This window comes from Scyliorhinus torazame, chromosome 6 (genome assembly GCF_047496885.1).
Source record: "Scyliorhinus torazame isolate Kashiwa2021f chromosome 6, sScyTor2.1, whole genome shotgun sequence".
Lineage (NCBI taxonomy): Eukaryota > Metazoa > Chordata > Chondrichthyes > Carcharhiniformes > Scyliorhinidae > Scyliorhinus > Scyliorhinus torazame.
This window is the reverse complement of record NC_092712.1, coordinates 32,981,935-33,003,178: the sequence shown is the minus strand read 5'-3', so window position 1 is coordinate 33,003,178 and position 21,244 is coordinate 32,981,935. Positions and strand designations below refer to the sequence as shown.

The 21,244-nt window shown below is 46.0% G+C and overlaps 1 protein-coding gene across 9 annotated transcripts in view; it reads right to left on the bottom strand.

Annotated features, from left to right (window-relative positions):
• nktr (natural killer cell triggering receptor) overlaps window positions 1–21,244 on the bottom strand; it is a 306,045-nt gene that overhangs the window by 68,650 nt on the left and 216,151 nt on the right. For all 9 annotated transcript variants that reach the window (XM_072508090.1, XM_072508092.1, XM_072508093.1 and 6 more), the window contains one exon: window positions 20,224–20,316. In XM_072508090.1, coding sequence (XP_072364191.1) covers window positions 20,224–20,316 — 93 coding nt within the window. The remainder of the gene's footprint in view (window positions 1–20,223; window positions 20,317–21,244) is intronic.

Below are 21,244 nucleotides of genomic sequence, written 5' to 3'. Positions count from 1 at the left end.
CTCACGCCGAGACCCCTCCATATCCACTCACGCCGAGATCTCTCAATATCCACTCACAACGAGACGCCTCCATATCCACTCACGCCGAGACCCCTCCATATCCACTCACGCCGAAACCCCCCTCAACCCACTCGCACAAGGCCACACTCCAAACCATGGCAGCCCCCCAAACCTCAAGACCCCACCAGACACCCCCCAAATCCACTCTATCCTCAAGGCCACCCCAAACCAAGAACCCCAAACCCATTTGCAGAGACCATCCCGCCCAAATCCACCCACACCAAACCCCAGAGGTGCCTACCAAACCCCCTGCACGGAGAATCACCCCATGCAATTGCAATTTCTCCCAAACCCAGGCCTTAAATTAATTCCACAGTGTAGCCTTACAACCCAGACAGTGAACCTTCCTTTCGGCCTGTTTAATTATCAAATGGAAAAGACAGTGTGTTAACTCACTGTGCCACAGTGTCCTATTTACATATATTTAAATCTAAATGTACTATGGAGGAATTAGCTGAAACTAGATTATAATATGGTATGACTTGCCGAAATTAGCACTGTACACGTCAATATGAGTAAACACAATGAATGAAAGAGCGTGTCGGCACCTGGGGACAGGGAGTTACTGAATGGTTTTGTTCATTTCGAAGTGTTAATTCTCCCCAGTGGTCTCATTTTGAACTTTTGCAAGTTCACTTGGACTGGTGCAGGCAACCCAGAAGCTCCAACCACTACTGGTTACTTGGCTTATTGGTACCAAGATGGTCTGACAAATTCCCATTAAAACCAGGTGTAAATAGTCCTAGTTTCTCAAGTCTCTCCTTGAAACTACAGTGTGCCACCGCTGGCGTTATCTGAATAAATTCATAACGTGATCGCTGCAATTTAAATCTCCTTTGAATAAGATACCTCAAGGAGGGAGCAGTGCTCCGAAAGCTAGTGTTTGAAACAAACCTGTTGGACTTTAACCTGGTGTTGTAAGGCTTCTTACTTTTTATAATGGGAACACTCCATAGAATAACCTGTGCTTTGTTTTGATTTATTATTGCTTCATTCTTGTACTGAATGCATCCACATGTAAAACCCATGTTCACGTTTCTTACAGCTTCATCTATCTTCAGCTGCTCTTTCAGCAAATAATGCATTTGAAAAGATGTTTCTTCTCATTCACACCCGTGTGTCTTTCTATACACACCTACCTACTCTCGTTCTCCAACCGAGATGTGTCACCTCCTACTTCCCAATGCTAAATTACATCTGCCTCCGCTTTTCCCACCCTACCAATCAGTCTCAGTCTCCCCGATCACTCTTGCAGTCTGCTCCACTGTTGTCAGACACATCCTACCTTTATCGTCACTAACAAATTTTAAGATTGTGTTCCTTCTGCCAAAGTCCAAATTATACGTAAACAAGAAATAAGTGCGAACCCAGCTCAGATTCCCGAGGTGCGAACTTCCAAACCCTCTCCAATCAAACTAACGGCCAATTCCCCAAACTTACTTTCTACTCATTTTTCTATCAATGTTGCTACCCCCTCCAACAAGCTTCATAACTAGATTTAACTCCCAATTGAAAATTACCCGAGGGACAAGATGGATATTTTCTACATTCCTTTCAGGCAGTTAACTAATGGGTGGTCCAAAGGCCATTCCAGTTCAAGGTGAGTGACAAGGGAAAACTGAAGTAAGTGCTCTCGGGTGAATCATGCTCTCTGTGGGAAATACTGATGCCATTTGGGATGGTACAGGATACAACAGAAGTTATGACAAAATTAATTTGGAAGTTTCTTGCCAACTACACAACGCCAAAGGTGTCCTTCAGAAAGAAGGGGGTTTCTTGGTTGACACTTCTTTCATTCCCTCCAACTCTAGGTCGGGTTTGGGGAAAGCACAGCAGCTAACGACAATTCCAACATTCACTTGATCAAAATCAGCGCTAAATTCAAGACAACTGATTTTGTTCAAGGCAAGAAAATCACCCATCCCTCAGACAAACTGACTCCTGGCTCCCTTATTTGAAACATGTCTCTAACAGCATCAGAGCAATTATCAAGCAGGTTTGTGATTAACACTGAGGCAGGGTGCCCATGTGTGCTGTGTAACCGTTTCAAAAAATACAAAACACCGTTTAGCCAGTTTGTGTGTCTTGGGTTGTTCCCGTGTACTCCGCATTTAGGTTAGATTCTCCAAAAACTGGAGCAATTCTTAGCAGACCTGAAATTCCTTCGTATTCGCCAGAAAATCCTTTCAGGCAGGATAGCCTTTCAAAAATATAAATGCCAGGTCGGTGTTATTTTTAAACTGAATTTGGAGCATGTGTTTAATTCTTATGCAAATTATTTAATGTTGCAAGATAACACCAACAGATTGTATGCATTCAGCGAAGATATCAATAATGTTGGCACGGTACCCAATGCCAAGCGGGATGTAAAGATGATTGAGCCAGGCATAGGGCTTGGCCGTGTGTCAATGAGTTATTGGGCTGGCATAAAGCAATGCTGCTGCTAACGAAGGACAGAAGAAAACGTTGCAAAACTTGTGTAAATAAAGTTTTTAAAATTCTTCCTAGATTGATTTTAACTCAGCTCATTTGGCAGAAATCAGGTAGGAGCCATTTACAATGTGGGCTAGTCCCTTGTGGCCACTGAACTTGCTCCCTCCTCGGCATGTCTCGATCTTAGCCTGCTCTTTTGCGCGCAGTTTGCTGACAGGAAGGAAACAGGGTCAAAGGGATGAGTAATGGATGGCCTGCAGGAGCTGGGTCGTGGGCCAGGAGATACCCTGGTAGGAGAGCTTTAAAACTTTACTTTAGGGCTCCACATGAGCCACGAAAAGCAGGAGGGCTCCTCCCTAATTCATGAGGAAGCCTCAAGTCCCTCTTGTCAGCAATCACCATTCCCCAATTGCGGACAAATGACCTGATCCCCTCGCACCAACTGTCTGCAAGTTCTATTCCCACTGGTCTCCAACTGCGATCTCCTTCAGCCAAAGTTTTGCTCCCAGCTGCTGGACAGGTAATGGAGCTGGCTGGGACGCCAGGAGAAAGTGTCCATGATCCTGGCCTCCCCAAATTTGCTGTTTTCTTCAGGGTTGCACACTGCCTCCCTCTCCGGCCCCCAGCTAAAATCAGAGTCCGAATGTCTAAACGGCAGAATTAGAAATAACTGTTTGCAATGAGCAAAGATAATTTTTTCTAGCATTTCTAGAGAACAGTGATCACTGCTACTAATGACGGAAGGAGAAAAAAACCTCCAAGGCTACAGCTGAAAATCAGATCCAATACAGAACACATGACCACAATGTCTGCTGTGACATTGGGGGTTCAAGCCCTACTTCCAAGAACTTGAACAGAAAATCTAGCTCGATACTCCAGTATGGTAACTGAGGGAGTGCGGCACCATCAGGAATACTGTCTTTAAGGGGAACATTAAACAAGGCCCCACTGCTCCCTCAGGTCGAAGTGAAAAGTTCTCATGACACTATTTTAAAGATGAGCAGGGGAGTTCTCACTGGTGTGCTTGCCAATATCACTTAAAAAAATACAGGTTCTATGTTCATTGTTGCATTGCTGAGCAAATTGGTTGCTACATTTCCTACATTGAAATAGCGATCACACTTCAAAATGCTTTTGACATCTAGAGATTGAGTGTTATGCTGCAAAAATGCATGTATTTCTTCTCTTTTTTTAATCATTTAAATCAAAAATGCTGCAGAAGCCAGAAATAACCGAATGGGCAAGAATTCCTCACCACCAAATGAAGACAACTACTATTCGTTCACTGAAGATCAACAACTGACAAAGGGGTTTTGATGGCAAAAAAAGGTTTATACAAAGCGCAGTGAACGTTTACGAAAGCAGAGCTCAACATGGAGGTAAACAGGTATCTGGAGTGGAGTTACATTGTAAGAAGCCAACTGAACAAGAGAAATTTGAAGGATGAACCATTTCCAGACTGCTGGCTAATTTCCTTAGATACGGAGGGGTTGATATCGCATTACACACATACACAAAAGATGGTCGACATGGTGAACAGAGAACATACAGTGCAGAAGGAGGCCATTCGGACCATCGAGCCTGCACTGACCCACTTAAGCCCTCACTTCCACTTGTGAGAGGGAGCAAAATGCAGACAAATGTCCTAAGGCAGTAGGCATAATATATTTCTTTTTAGTTGCAGAAAGGGGATAGTTAAAAATCTCTCAATTTTCTGAAGCCAACAGGAGAGCTATGACCTGACCGTATAACACTGCTGCAACTTTTTCCTCTATCCCAAGTTACCGCATGTTACAAAGATCCAATATAGGTTTAAACAATTTCTAGCACACACCCACAACTGATCAAACAGCGCAAGGTATTAAATTACTTGGTGGAATCACAAGGGACTATTGGCAAACTATTTCCGTGCTTTGTATTTGGTGGCAGCTTTTTATTTTAAATGAAAGTAATGAATAAATAGTCAGTAAACCAGGAGGGAAAACGTGCAGAGCAATTTCATGAATATGTAATAATTCTGAAGCAAGGTGATAATACACCAAATAGCTCCAATAACATAGAACATAGAATTTACAGAGCCAAATTTACATTCGGCCGATCGAGCCAGCACCGGCCCTTGGAAAGAGCACCACACTTAAGCCCCACACCTCCACCCTGTAACTCCACTTAATCTTATTGGACACTAAGGGCAAATTAGCATGGCCAATCCACCTAACCTGCACATCTTTGGACTGTGGGAGGAAACCGGAGCACCCGGAGGAAACCCATGCAGGCACGGGGAGAACATGCAGACTCCGCACAGACAGTGACCCAAGCCGGAATCGAACCTGGGACCCTGGTGCTATGGAGCAACTGTGCTAACCACTGTGCTACCATATCATAAAAAGAACCCAACAGTAAGCCAATATCTTTTCAGGGCACATTTGATTCCTGGGTTGTGTCAAGTGAACTGATCTCCGCTCTGGCAACAGGTGGGAGACACTACACGGGACTTCAACATTCCTGGCCATGGGGAAAAGGGAAGGGGAGAGCTGGCGCAAAATCAGCCGAAGACTTCTGCTTTCAGGTGGCACGTGCTGGAAAGTGGAGTTTGGACAGAGACAGGAATGCAATGGGCTGAATTGCCCTCTGAGATCCAATACCCTTAAAAAAAAATTTTTTTTTAACGTACCCAATTCAATTTTTCCAATTAATGTGCCCTGAAAAGATTTGGGTTGACTCTGGGGTTCTTTTTTAATATGACAGCACAGTAGCACAGTGATTAGCACAGTTGCTTCACAGCTCCAGGGTCCCAGGTTCGATTCCCAGCTTGGGTCACTGTCTGTGCGGAGTCTGCACCTTCTCCCAGTGTCTGCGTGGGTTTCCTCCGGGTGCTCCGGTTTCCTCCCACAGTCCAAAGATGTGCAGGTTAGGTGGATTGGCCATGGTAAATTGGCCTTAGTGCCCAATAAGGTTAAGTGGAGTTACAGGGATAGGGTGGAGGTGTGGGGCTTAAGTGGGGTGCTCTTTCCAAGGGCTGGTGCAGGCTCAATTGGCCTACCCTGCATATCTTTGGATTGTGGGGGCGAAACCCACACAAACACGGGAAGAATGTGCTAACTCAACACCGACAGTGACCCCGGGCCGGGATCAAACTTGGGACCTCGGTGCCGTGAGGCAGCAGTGCTAACCACTGTGCCACCATGCTGCCTTCAATATCCTTTTTTTTTTAAAAAAAGAGTATCCAATTCATTGTTTCCAATTAAATGGCAATTTAGCATGGCCAATCCACCTACCCTGCACATCTTTGGGTTGTGGGGGTGAAACCAACGGAAACACGGGGAGAATGTGCAAACTCCACACGGACAGTGACCCAGAGCCGGGATCGAACCTGGGGCCTCGGCGCCGTGAGGCAACCGTGCTATCCACTGTGCTGCCCCCAATATCCTTTTTATGATTGTTGTCAGCACTTGAAATGAAAAATGAAATGAAAATTGCTTATTGTCACAAGTAGGCTTCAAATGAAGTTACTGTGAAAAGCCCCTAGTCGCCACATTCCGGCGCCTGTTCGGGGAGGCTGACACTTGCACAAGATACAGGAGAACAACAGCACCCGTGGAACTGCACCTCATTCCAGAGTTTGCATCTTGGGATGAGGGGTATACACATTTGAAACAATTAAGACATGCTCTGTTTTAAAAGGATATTGTTTGTGCTGACGTAAAAAACCTGGGCTGGTTGGGGAGGAGGGGGGTGGGGGGGGGAAAGAGAGAGAGAGAGACTCATTTTGATATTCAATCTCAAACTTTACCTGCGATTTATAAAACGGAGTTATACGTTTTACCAACCCTCAAATGGGAATGCGTTTAATCACAGAGCAGCTGTTTAACGCTGCACAAATTTGAGCTACCAAAATGGTTGTTAAATCCACTTATTAAATGAAGACAATTATCCGGAGTACCGCTGAAAAAAAGCTATTGAAGCTTTACGTCTTGCATTCATCAGGACAACTTGCAAGAAATGTTCAGCAGTATCAAATAGCATATCCCCAATACCGTTCGCAACATGCCAGAAGCCACATGTATTGTGGGAAATGTCTTGCCATTCTGTGCTGATGGGGGCAAGAGGAGAAACTTTGATCGCATGTCTCTTTTATTCAGTAATACTAAAGCTGCGTACTACCAAGCAGCTGCAATTATTCTGATACAAATAGCTCTAAGTTACAGAGAACAATCAAAGAATTTCATTTGAAAAAATATGTGAACAGAAATGAATGGTGGTTTAATCAGTGACCATGAGGAGGCTGTTTGATTGTTGAACAAATCCAGCTACCCTCAAAGTAATACACGCTTAGTCTATGCAAAGTTAACCTCATAATTTACCTCCGAGGGCAAGCAGCAACCTGTGCTACACCCTCTCCAAGGCCAATATATCCATGTTGAGGTGTGATGCCCAGAACTGAATGCAGATGGGGTAGAAATAGGGTGTTATGCAGCTAGAACTACATTACTTCACATTTGTCTACATTGTACGGCAGTCTGGTGATGTGTTGGTTCCACAGGTCAGAGTACAGATTTGAGCAAAGACAAATGGCTGTCATTACCAACATATTACCTCCTTCCACATCATCACTGGACAGATAGAACATTACAGTGCAGTACAGGCCCTTCGGCCCTCGATGTTGCGCCGACCTGTGAAACCACTCTAAAGCCCATCTACACTATTCCCTTATCGTCCATATGTCTATCCAATGACTATTTGAATGCGCTTAGTGTTGACAAGTCCACTACTGTTGCAGGTAGGGCATTCCACGCCCTTACTACTCTCGGAGTAAAGAACGTACCTCTGTCATCTGTCTTATATCTATCTCCCCTCAATTTAAAGCTATGTACTGCGCTGTAATGTTCTATCTGTCCAGTGATGATGTGGAAGGAGGTAATAGGTTGGTAATGGCAGCCATTAGTCTTTGCTCAAATCTGTACTCTGACCTGTGGAACCAACACGTCACCAGACTGCAGTACTATGTAAACAATGTGAGGTAATGCATTTTGGAAGGTCTAATGCAGGTAGGGAACATACAGTGAATGGTAGAACCCTCAAGAGTATTGAAAGTCAAAGAGATCTAGGAGTTACAGGTCCACAGGTCATTGAAAGGGGCAACACAGGTGGAGAAGGTAGTCAAGAAGGCATACGGCATGCTTGCCTTCATTGGCCGGGGCATTGAGTATAAGAATTGGCAAGTCATGTTGCAGCTGTATAGAACCTTAGTTAGGCCACACTTGGAGTATAGTGTTCAATTCTGGTCGCCACACTACCAGAAGGATGTGGAGGCTTTAGAGAGGGTGCAGAAGAGATTTACCAGAATGTTGCCTGGTATGGAGGGCATTAGCTATGAGGAGCGGTTGAATAAACTCGGTTTGTTCTCACTGGAACGAAGGAGGTTGAGGGGAGACCTGATAGAGGTCTACAAAAATATGAGGGGCATAGACAGAGTGGATAGTCAGAGGCTGTTCCCCAGGGTAGAGGGGTCAATTACTAGGGGGCATAGGTTTAAGGTGAGAGGGGCAAGGTTTAGAGTAGATGTACGAGGCAAGTTTTTTACGCAGAGGGTAGTGGGTGCCTGGAACTCGCTACCGGAGGAGGTGGTGGAAGCAGGGACGATAGTGACATTTAAGGGGCATCTTGACAAATACATGAATAGGATGGGAATAGAGGGATACGGACCCAGGAAGTGTAGAAGATTGTAGTTTAGTCGGGCAGCATGGTCGGCACGGGCCTGGAGGGCCAAAGGGCCTGTTCCTGTGCTGTACATTTCTTTGTTTGTTCTATGTCCCCTCGTGCTGGACATCACCATCCGAGGAAGAAGGCTCTCACTGTCCACCCTATCCAATCGTCTGATCATCTTGTATGCCTCAATTAAGTCACCTCTTAACCTTCCTCTCTCTAACGAAAACAGCCTCAAGTCCCTCAGCCTTTCCTCATAAGATCTTCCCTCCATACCAGGCAACATTCTGGTAAATCTCCTCTGCACCCTTTCCAATGCTTCTACATCCTTCCTATAATGCAGCGACCAGAACTACACGCAATACTCCAAATGCGGCCGCACCAGAGTTGTGTACAGCTGCAACATGACCTCAAGGCTCCGAAACTCAATCCCTCTACCAATAAAAGCTAACACACCGTACGCCTTCTTAACAACCCTCTCAACCTGGGTGGCCACTTTCAGGGATCTATGTACATGGACACCAAGATCTCTCTGCTCACCCACACTGCCAAGAATCTTACCATTAGTCCAGTACTCTGTCTTCCTGTTATTCCTTCCAAAATGAATCACCTCACACTTTTCTGCATTAAACTCCATTTGCCACCTCCCAGCCCAGCGCTGCAGCTTATCTATGTCCCTCTGTAACTTGTAACATCCTTCCGCACTGTCCACAACTCCACCAACTTTAGTGTCATCTGCAAATTTACTCACCCATCCTTCTACGCCCTCCTCCAGGTCATTTATAAAAATGACAAACAGCAGTGGCCTCAAAACAGATCCTTGTGGTACACCACTAGTAACTGGACTCCAGTCTGAACATTTCCCATCAACCACCACCCTTTGTCTTCTTCCAGCTAGCCAATTTCTGATCCAAACTGCTAAATCACCCTGAATCCAATGGCTCTGCAGTTTCTGCAGTAGCCTACCGTGGGGAACCTTATCAAACGCTTTACTGAAATCCATGCACACCACATCAACTGCTTTACCCTCATCCACCTGTTTGGTCACCTTCTCAAAGAACTCAATAAGGTGTGTGAGGCACAACCTACCTTTCACAAAACCGTGTTGACTATCTCTAATCAAATTATTCCTTTCCAGATGATTATACATCCCATCTCTTATAAACCTTTCCATGAATTTGCCCACAACAGAAGTAAGGCTTCTAGTTACCGGGGTCGTCTCTACTTGATCCACCTACAGTGCAGACTTTGTTTGCACTGAGTGCTGAATTTGGTGCATTTGAGTGCTATAGTGAGTGTTTGGTGACTGAGGGAGTTAGGGGAGGAGGGAGTAAGGCGCTCCTTTCATTTTGTTTCCTACATTTCCGCAAAGAGCGAGAAGGGAGCCAGGGGTTTACAGAGAGTGCAGCTGACTGGGAGCAGAGTCGGAGGGCGGAGGTCCAGTTGGTCCACATGACGGCTATATTCTGTAAGGTAAGAGGGGATGGAGGCTAGGCCAGTTGCTTGCTTCTCCTGTAGGATGTGGTTGGTGAGGGATACCAGCGGTTTCCCCGCTGACTATACCTGCGGGAAGTGCACCCAACTCCAGCTCCTCAGAGACCGTGTGAGGGAACTGGAGCTGGATGACCTTCGGATCATCCGGGATGCAGAGGGGGTGATAGAGAAGAGTTACAGAGAGGTAACCACACCCTAGGTACAGGACAAGAGTAGCTGGGTTACAGTCAGGGGAAAGAAAACAAACAGGCAGACAGTGCAGGGATCCTTTGTGGCCGTTCCCCTTCAAAACAAGTATACCGTTTTGGATGCTGTTGCGGGGGGGGATGATGATGACCTACCGGGGAAGGCCCTAGCAGCCATGTCTCTGGCACCGAGTCTGGCTCTGGGGCTCAGAAGGGAAGGGGGGAGAATAGAAAAGCAATAGTAATAGGAGATTCAATGGTTAGGGGAATAGATAGGAGATTCTGTGGTCGCGAGCGAGACTCCCGGAAGGTATGTTGCCTCCCGGGTGCCAGGGCCAGGGATGTCTCGGATCGTGTCTTCAGGATCCTGGAGGAGATGGGGGAGCAGCCAGAAGTCGTGGTGCACATTGGTACCAACGACGTAGGTAGTAAAAGGGGTGTGGAGGTAATAAACGAGTTTAGGGAGTTTGGCTGAAGTTAAAAGCCTGGACAGACAGAGTTGTCATCTCTGGTTTGTTGCCGGTGCCACGTGATAGCGAGGCTAGGGGCAGGGAGAGAGTGCAGCTGAATACGTGGCTGCAGAAATGTGTAGGAGGGAGGGCTTCAGGTATTTGGATAATTGGAGCGCATTCTGGGGAAGGTGGGACCTGTACAAGCAGGACGGGTTGCATCTGAACCAGAGGGGCACCAATATCCTGGGAGGGAGGTTTTCTAGTACTCTTCGGGAGGGTTTAAACTAATTTAGCAGGGGAATGGGAACCAGATTTGTAGTCCAGCAACTAAGGTAGCCAATATTCAGGACGCCAAAGCGTGTAGTGAGGCAGTGGGGAATGGAACACTGACAAAGGAGAATACTTGTAGGCACGGAGATGGGTTGAAGGGTGTATACCTCAACGCAAGAAGCATCAGGAATAAGGTGGGTGAATTTAAGGCATGGATCGGTACTTGGGACTACGATGTGGTGGCCATCACGGAAACTTGGATAGAAGAGGGGCAGAAATGGTTGTTGGAGGTCCCTGGTTATAGATGTTTCAATAAGATTAGGGAGGGTGGTAAAAGAGGTCTTGGGGGGGGGGGGGGCATTGTTAATTAGAGATAGTATAACAGCTGCAGAAAGGCAGTTCGAGGAGTATCTGCCTATGAGGTTGTATGGGTTGAAGTCAGAAATAGGAAAGGAGCAGTCACCTTGTTGGGAGGTTTCTATAGGCCCCCCAATAGTAGCAGAGATGTGGAGGAACAGATTGGGAAACAGATTTTGGAAAGGTGCAGAAGTCACAGGGTAGAGTGATAGGCAACTTCAACTTCCCAAACATTGAGTGGAAACTCTTTAGATCAAATAGTTTGGATGGGGTCGTGTTTGTGCAGTGTTTTCTAACACAGTATGTAGATTGTCCGACCAGAGGGGAGGCCATATTGGATTTGGTACTTGTAATGAACCAGGGCAAGTGATAGATTTGTTAGTGGGGGTGCATTTAGGAGGTAGTGACCACAATTCAGTGACTTTCATTTTAGTAATGGAGAGGGATAGGTGCATGCAACAGGGCAAGGGGGGGGGGGGGGGGGGGTGTAAATACGATGTTGTCAGACAAGAATTGAAGTGCATAAGTTGGGAACATAGACTGTCAGGGAAGGACACAAGTGAAATGTGGAACTTGTTCAAGGAACAGGTACTACATGTCCTTGATATGTACGTCCCTGTCAGGCAGGGAAGAGATGGTCGAGTGAGGGAACCATGGTTGACAAGTGAGGTTGAATGTCTTGTTAAGAGGAAAAAGGAGACTTATGTAAGGCTGAGGAAACAAGGTTCAGACAGGGCATTGGAGGGATACAAGATAGCCAGGAGGGAACTGAAGAAAGGGATTAGGAGAGCTAAGAGAGGGCACGAAAAATCTTTGGCGGATAGGATCAAGGAAACCCCAAGGCCTTTTACACATATGTGAGAAATATGAGAATGACTAGAGTGAGGGTAGGTCCGATCAAGGACAGTAGCGGGAGATTGTGTATTGAGTCTGAAGAGATAGGAGAGGTCTTGAACGAGTATTTACAAATGAGAGGGGCCATATTTTTGGAGAGGACAGTGTGAAACAGACTGGTAAGCTCGAGGAAATACTTGTTAGGAAGGAAGATGTGTTGGGCATTTTGAAAAACTGGAGGATAGACAAGTCCCCCAGACCTGACGGGGTATATCCAAGGATTCTATGGGAAGCAAGAGATGAAATTGCAGAGCCGTTGGCAATGATCTTTTCGTCCTCACTGTCAACAGGGGTGGTATCAGGGGATTGGAGAGTGGCGAATGTCGTGCCCCTGTTCAAAAAAGGGAATAGGGATAACCCTGGGAATTACAGGCCAGTTAGTCTTACTTCGGTGGTAGGCAAAGTAATGGATAGGGTACTGAGGGATAGGATTTCTGAGCATCTGGAAAGACACTGCTTGATTAGGGATAGTCAGCACGGATTTGTGAGGGGTAGGTCTTGCCTTACAAGTCTTATTGAATTCTTTGAGGAGGTGCCCAAGCATATGGATGAAGGTAAAGCAGTGGATGTAGTGGACATGGATTTTAGTAAGGCATTTGATAAGGTACCTCATGGTAGGCTTATGCAGAAAGTAAGGAGGCATGGGATAGTGGGAAATTTGGCCAGTTGGATAACAAACTGGCTAACCAATAGAAGTCAGAGAGTGGTGGTGGATGGCAAATATTCAGCCTAGATCCCAGTTACCATTGGCGTACCACAGGGATCAGTTCTGGGTCCTCTGTTGTTTGTGATTTTCATTAATGATTTGGATGAGGGAGTTGAATGGTGGGTCAGTAAATTTGCAGACGATACGAAGATTGGTGGAGTTGTGGATAGTGAGGAGGGCTGTTGTCGGCTGCAAAGAGACATAGATAGGATGCAGAGCTGGGCTGAGAAGTGGCAGATGGAGTTTAACACTGAAAAGTGTGAGGTTGTCCATTTCGGAAGGACAAATATGAATGCGGAATATAGGGTTAACGGTAGAGAAACTACGACATCTTCTTCACAGCCTTCAACACGTCATCGATGAAGATGAACATCTTGCCAAGGTCATCCGCACACCCCCACTACTTGCCTTCAAACAACCGCGCAACCTCAAACGAACCATTGTTTGCAGCAAACTACCCAGCCTTCAGAACAGTGACCACGACACCACATAACCCTGCCTTGGCAATCTCTGCAAGACGTGCCAGATCATCGACATGGATACCACCATTACACGTGAGAACACCACCCACCAAGTATGCGGTACATACTCGTGCGACTCGGCCAACGTTGTCTACCTCATACGCTGCAGGAAAGGATGTCCCGAAGCGTGGTACATTGGCGAGACCATGCAGACGCTGCGACAACGAATGAACGGACATCGCGCGACAATCACCAGGCAGGAATATTCCCTTCTAGTCGGGGAACACTTCAGCAGTCAAGGGCATTCAGCCTCTGATCTCCGGGTAAGTGTTCTCCAAGGCGGCCTTCAGGACGCGCGACAACGCAGAATCGCCGAGCAGAAACTTATAACCCAGTTCCGCACACATTGCGGCCTCAACCGGGACCTGGGATTCATGTCGCATTACATTCATCCCCCACCATCTGGCCTGCGAAATCCTACCAACTGTCCTGGCTTGACACAATTCACACCTCTTTAACCTGGGGTTACCCCATCTCTGGATCTGTAAAGATTTAATCACCTGCTAATGCTCGCATTCCAAGCATTGTCTGGCATCTATGAATCTGTCTATATATATGTTTCTGGAACATACCTCTTCATTCACCTGAGGAAGGAGCAGCGCTCCGAAAGCTAGTGACATCGAAACAAACCTGTTGGACTTCAACCTGGTGTTGTAAGACTTCTTACTGTAAATTCTATGATCTATGATTAATCTAGGACAGAGGTTCGGCACAACATCGTGGGCCGAAGGGCCTGTTCTGTGCTGTATTTTTCTATGTTCCATGTTCTTGAACAAGGGGACAACATTTTCTATCCTCTAGTCTTCTCTCACTATTCCTGTAGACAAAGATGACTTAAAGATCAAAGCCAAAGGCTCAGCAATCTCCTCCCTAGCTTCCCAGAGAATCCTAGGATAAATCCCATCCGGCCCAGGGGACTTATCTATTTTCACACTTTCCAGAATTGCTAACACCTCCTCGTGAACCTCAAGCCCTTCTAGGCTAATAGCCTGAATCTCAGTCTTCTCCTCGACAACATTGTCTTTTTCCTGTGTGAATACTAACGAAAAATATTAATTTAGCACCTCTCCTATCTCCTCGGACTCCAAGCACAATCTCCCACTACTGTCATTGACTGGCCCTACTCTTACCCTAGTCATTCGTTTATTCCTGACATATCTATAGAAAGCTTTAGGGTTATCCTTGATCCTACCTGCCAAAGACTTCTCATGTCCCCTCCTGGCTCTTCTTAGCTCTCTCTTTAGGTCCTTCCTAGCTAACTTGTAACTCTCGAGCGCCCTAACTGAACCTTCATGTCTCATCTTTACATAAGCCTCCTTCTTCCTCTTGACAAGTGTTTCGACTGCTTTAGTAAACCACGGTTCCCTTGCTCGACCACTTCCTCCCTGCCTGACAGGTACATACTTACCAAGGACACGCAGTAGCTGTTCCTTGAACAAGCTCCACATTTCCATTGTGCCCATCCCCTGCAGTTTTCCTCTCCATCCGATGCATCCGAAGTCTTGCCTCATCTCATCATAATTGCCTTTCCCCCAGATATAACTCTTGCCCTGCGGTATATACCCATCCCTTTCCATCACTAAAGTAAACGTAATCGAATTGTGGTCACTATCACCAGGTGAAGGGAAACCTTTAAGAGTTTAAGAAACAGGAGTGGGGTGGATCATTTGGGCCCTTGAGCCTACCTCAACTGCTCTTTCCCTGCACTCTCCCCATATCCCTTTAATTTCATGAGTATTCAAAAATCTAACTATTTTTAAGCTCAACACACTCAGCAATTGAACACCCACAGCTTGTTGTGTTAGAAAATTCCAAAGGTTCACAACGCTTTGAGCAAAGAAATTCCCTCTTATCCCAGGTTTTGCCTGCTGATCTCAGCCTTAGGGGCTAACAATCCTTCCAGTATAACATCTACCTGCTTCTTAAATGAGTCCAATGTCCCAGCCTCAACTCCAACTCTGCTGATCCTTCTCTGTAAAGAAATACGTCAGCATCAAACTTCAACCACCTAGGGCCCTTGTTCTTCACAATTCTGGCAACGCTGTGTCCTACTATACGCCTACATGGGAGCATTTGAAATTATTGTTCCGGATCTACCTCCATTATCCAATTATGTCCGTTCGGAGGAGGAGGAGCAGTCTCTGTCAGGGAGAGAACCTGAGAACATCTAAGACACTCAGAAGGTAAGTAAGTGATTTTTACTCATTTTTACTTTTATACCTTTTTCAAATTGTGTGTGTCGGGGGGAAACAAAAAAGCTGTGACCTGAGTGGCTGGTTGGGAATCGCCACTAAATTAAAAAAATTAAGCATTGGTAACTAATTAAACATAATTACTTAATTATAATTCAGAGGGATATCGAAGAGTACTATATTTAGCTTTCGCATTTATATTAGAAATCTAGTGCTAGGAAACAGATAGTTAACAGTAACTGTAAAAAAAAAAATAGATAAAATTTTTAAAAAAAAACTTTTAATTTTAATTAATTGACGCAATGTCAGTTAGAGGGGTGCAGTGCTCTGATGGTGAGATGTGGCAGGTCCGGGAGGCTTCCAGCGTCCCGGATGGCTTCATCTGCAGAAAGTGCACCCAACTGGAGCTCCTCACAGACAGCATGGTTCGGTTGGAGCAGCAATTGGATGCACTTAGGAGCATGCAGGTGGCGGAAAGCGTCATAGATCGCAGTTATATAAATGTGGTCACACCCAAGGTGCAGACAGAGAAATGGGTGACCACCAGAAAGGGCAGACAGTCAGTGCAGGAATCCCCTGTGGTTGTCCCCCTCTCGAACAGGTATACCCCTTTGGATACTGTCGGGGGGATAGCCTATCAGGGGACAACAGCAGCAGCCAGAGCAGTGGCACCACGGCTGGCTCTGATGTTCAGAAGGGAGGGTCAAAGGGCAGAAGAGCAATAGTAATAGGGGACTCTATAGTCAGGGGCACAGATAGGCGCTTCTGTGGACGTGAAAGAGACTCCAGGATGGTATGTTGCCTCCCTGGTGCCAGGGTCCAGGATGTCTCCGAACGGGTAGAGGGCATCCTGAAGGGGGAGGGCAAACAGGCAGAGGTCGTTGTACATATTGGTACTAACGACATAGGCAGGAAGGGGCATGAGGTCTTGCAGCAGGAGTTCAGGGAGCGAGGCAGAAAGTTAAAAGACAGGACCTCTAGGGTTGTAATCTCGGGATTACTCCCTGTGGCACGTGCCAGTGAGGCTAGAAATAGGAAGATAGAGCAGCTAAACACGTGGCTAAACAGGGCAGTGAGGCTATATGGGTAGAGATCAGGAATGAGAAGGGTGCAGTCACAATGTTGGGGGTTTACTCCAGGCCTCCCAACAGCCAGCGGGAGATAGAGGAGCAGATAGGTAGACAGATTTTGGAAAAGAGTAAAAACAACAGGGTTGTGGTGATGGGAGACTTCAGCTTCCCCAATATTGACTGGGACTCACTTAGTGCCAGGGGCTTAGACGGGGCGGAGTTTGTAAGGAGCATCCAGGAGGGCTTCTTAAAACAATATGTGGACAGTCCAACTAGGGAAGGGGCGGTACTGGACCTGGTATTGGGGAATGAGCCCTGCCAGGTGGTAGATGTTTCAGTAGGGGAGCATTTCGGGAACAGTGACCACAATTCAGTAAGTTTTAAAGTGCTGGTGGACAAGGATAAGAGTGGTCCTAGGATGAATGTGCTAAATTGGGGGAAGGCTAATTATAACAATATTAGGGGGGAACTGAAGAACATAGATTGGGGGTGGATGTTTGAGGGTAAATCAACATCTGACATGTGGGAGGCTTTCAAGTGTCAGTTAAAAGGAATTCAGGACCGGCATGTTCCTGTGAGGAAGAAGGATAAATACGGCAATTTTCGGGAACCTTGGATAACGAGAGATATTGAAGGCCTCGTCAAAAAGAAAAAGGAGGCATTTGTCAGGGCTAAAAGGCTGGGAACAGTCGAAGCCTGTGTGGAATACAAGGAAAGTAGGAAGGAACTTAAACAAGGAGTCAGGAGGGCTAGAAGGGGTCATGAAAGGTCATTGGCAAATAGGGTTAAGGAAAATCCCAAGGCTTTTTACACGTACATAAAAAGCAAGAGGGTAGCCAGGGAAAGGGTTGGCCCACTGAAGGATAGGCAAGGGAATCTATGTGTGGAGCCAGAGAAAATGGGCGAGGTACGAAATGAATACTTTGCATCAGTATTCACCAAAGAGAAGAAATTGGTAGATGTTGAGTCTGGAGAAGGGTGTGTAGATAACCTGGGTCACATTGAGATCCAAAAAGACGAGGTGTTGGGTGTCTTAAAAAATATTATAAAAAGGTAGATAAGTCCCCAGGGCCTGATGGGATCTACCCCAGAATACTGAAGGAGGCTGGAGAGGAAATTGCTGAGGCCTTGACAGAAATCTTTGGATCCTCACTGTCTTCAGGTAATGTCCCGGAGGACTGGAGAATAGCCAATGTTGTTCCTCTGTTTAAGAAGGGTAGCAAGGATAATCCAGGGAACTACAGGCCGGTGAGCCTTACTTCAGTGGTAGGGAAATTACTGGAGAGAATTCTTCGAGACAGGACCTACTCCCATTTGGAAGCAAATGGACGCATTAGTGAGAGACAGCATGGTTTTGTGAAGGGGAGGTAGTGTCTCTCTAACTTGATAAGAGTTTTTCGAGGAGGTCACCAAGATGATTGATGCAGGTAGGGCAGTGGATGTTGTCTATATTGACTTCAGTAAGGCCTTTGACAAGGTCCCTCATGGTAGACTAGTACAAAAGGTGAAGTCACACGGGATCAGGGGTGAGCTGGCAAGGTGGATACAGAACTGGCTAGGTCATAGAAGGCAGAGAGTAGCAATGGAAGGATGCTTTTCTAATTGGAGGGCTGTGACCAGTGGTGTTCCACAGGGATCAGTGCTGGGACCTTTGCTGTTTGTAGTATATATAAATGATTTGGAGGAAAATGTAACTGGTCTGGTTAGTAAGTTTGCAGACGACACAAAGTTGGTGGAATTGCGGATACTGATGAGGACTGTCAGAGGATACAGCAGGATTTAGATTGTTTGGAGACTTGGGCGGAGAGATGGGAGATGGAGTTTAATCCGGACAAATGTGAGGTAATGCATTTTGGAAGGTCTAATGCAGGTAGGGAATATAGAGTGAATGGTAGAACCCTCAAGAGTATTGAAAGTCAAAGAGATCTAGGAGTACAGGTCCACAGGTCACTGAAAGGGGCAACACAGGTGGAGAAGGTAGTCAAGAAGGCATACGGCATGCTTGCCTTCATTGGCCAGGGCATTGATTATAAGAATTGGCAAGTCATGTTGCAGCTGTATAGATCCTTAGTTAGGCCACATTTGGAGTACAGTGTTCAATTCTGGTCGCCACACTACCAGAAGGATGTGGAGGCTTTAGAGAGGGTGCAGAAGAGATTTACCAGAATGTTGCCTGGTATGGAGGGCATTCGCTATGAGGAGCGGTTGAATAAACTAGGTTTGTTCTCACTGGAACGAAGGAGTTTGAGGGGCGACCTGATAGAGGTCTCCAAAATTATGAGGGGCATAGACAGAGTGGATAGTCGGAGGCTTTTCCCCGGGGTAGAGGGGTCAATTACTAGGGGGCATAGATTTAAGGTGAGAGGGGCAAGGTTTAGAGTAGATGTACGAGGCAGGTTTTTTTACGCAGAGGGTAGTGGGTGCCTGGAACTCGCTACCGGAGGAGGTGGTGGAAGCAGGGACGATAGTGACATTTAAGGGGCATCTTGACAAATACATGAATAGGATGGGAATAGAGGGATACGGACCCAGGAAGCGTAGAAAATTGTAGTTTAGTCGGGCAGCATGGTCGGCACGGGCTTGGAGGGCCGAAGGGCCTGTTCCTGTGCTGTACATTTCCTTGTTCTTTTGTTCTTTGTTAAATTATTCTCTCCCGAACATCTCTTTTCAAGACGGAAATTTCCGGCATATTTAGCTACTCTTTCCAATTCTCCCCTACATCAGAGCTCAGTCTCATTGCCCTCATCGGCAACGGCTCTTTTGCAAAGAACTTAAGAACAGGATGCAGCTATTCGGGATCTCGAGTCTATTAATACATTCATTTAGATCATGGCTCCATACATAGGTATACAGAAGATAGGAACAGGAGGAGGCCTTTTGGCCCTTCGAGCCTTCTCTGCCATTAATCACGATCATGGCTGATCATCCAAATCAATAACCCAATCCTGCTTTCTCCCCAGAGTATTTGATCCCATTCGCCCCAAGTGTGAAATCTAGCCGCCTCTTGAATATATTCAGTGTTTTAGCATCAACTATTTCCTGTGATAATGAATTCCACAGGCTCACCACTCTTTGTGTGAAGAAATGTCTTCTCATCTCTGTCCGAAATGGTTTACTCTGAATCCTCAGACGGTGACCCTGGTTCTGGACACACCCATCATTGATAACATCTTCCCTGCATCTACCCTGTCTAGTCCTGTTAGAATTTTGTAAGTCTCTATGAGGTCTCCCCTCATTCTTCTGAACTCGAGATAGAACAATCTTTACCCACCATAGCTCCTTATCCCTGAAGCAATCACCGAAAAACTGTCGCATAGTCTTGAAAGTTCTATTTGTTCCGGATCCAACACCTTTAAGGGGGAAGAGAATCCAGAGTTCTGCTACTGTTTCCGCTGAGTACCGATGCTTCCCCAGAGGAAATACCTTCTCGGAAGCTACCTTATCGAATCCTTTTAACATTTTAAACACTTCAATCAGATCACCCTCCAAACTCCAATACCGAAGAGAATACAAGCCATAATGATAGAGTTTGGCTTTATGACTTACACCCTCTAAGCCCTGGTATCATTCTGCCAAATCTGCGTTCCACCCTCCCCAAGGCAGACATATCTGTGATGAACTGCAGAGCCCGACACTGAACACAATACTCTGGAAGGTGGTCTTATCTTATCCAGGATCACCCCTTCTGTCCTATGTGTGCATCATGCCAACGACTAGGGCATGATATAGATTCAGAATTAATCCTAAGGATTCATACTCAAAATATAGGTTATAAAGTACAATTTTCAAATCACCATTCATTTCTGTCAAGTGTACCAGAGCACTTATGACTGTGGGTAAATTAAAATTCGTCATCATCAATAAGGGTAATTTAAAATGAGGTTACCTATGGCTTCTATAGCTTCTGTAAGAGCTGCTATGACTTGAGTGACCTCTGCTGTGCCTACGCCGGCTTCGACTTCTGCTGTAACTCCGTGACCTGAAATTAATCACAGTAATGCATGAATGGCTTCAAATAACATGACCGGGAACGTTATCAGCAAGTTTAGGTTTTATAATTCTGCATATTTGACAACAAAACCGCTTACCCCTGTGTGAAGGGAAAATAAAACGTACACAGCAATAGGAGATGTACATTTCTACAAATCACAAAGAGCTGTCTCAATCCTAAATCGATGAAGAGTGATGCTGATGAGGAAAAAGGAGATAAAAGGGAAGGAGAAAAGAGAGAAAGGAGCATTTACTCAGCACATTTTACATCCTCAGGAGACTCTGAGTGCGTCAGAAACAAAGATTAATTGTTTGGAAGCCAAATGTGTCGATAGCAATATGCTCTAAAAACAGCAATCTGTTTTGGCAATGTTGGCTGAGGGATGGCACTGGGAGAACAACAAAGAACAAAGAAATGTACAGCACAGGAACAGGCCCTTCGGCCCTCCAAGCCCGTGCCGACCGTACTGCCCGACTAAACTACAATCTTCTACACTTCCTGGGTCCGTATCCTTCTATTCCCATCCTATTCATATATTTGTCAAGATGCCCCTTAAATGTCAGTATCGTCCCTGCTTCCACTACCTCCTCCGGTAGCGAGTTCCAGGTACGCACTATCCTCTGCGTAAAAAACTTGCCTCGTACATCTACTCTAAACCTTGCCCCTCTCACCTTAAACCTATGCCCCCTAGTAATTGACCCCTCTACCCTGGGGAAAAGCCTCTGACTATCCACTCTGTCTATGCCCCTCATAATTTTGTATACCTCTATCAGGTCGCCCCTCAACCTCCTTCGTTCCAGTGAGAACAAACCGAGTTTATTCAACCGCTCCTCATAGCTTATGCCCTCCATACCAGGCAACATTCTGGTAAATCTCTTCTGCACCCTCTCTAAAGCCTCCACATCCTTCTGGTAGT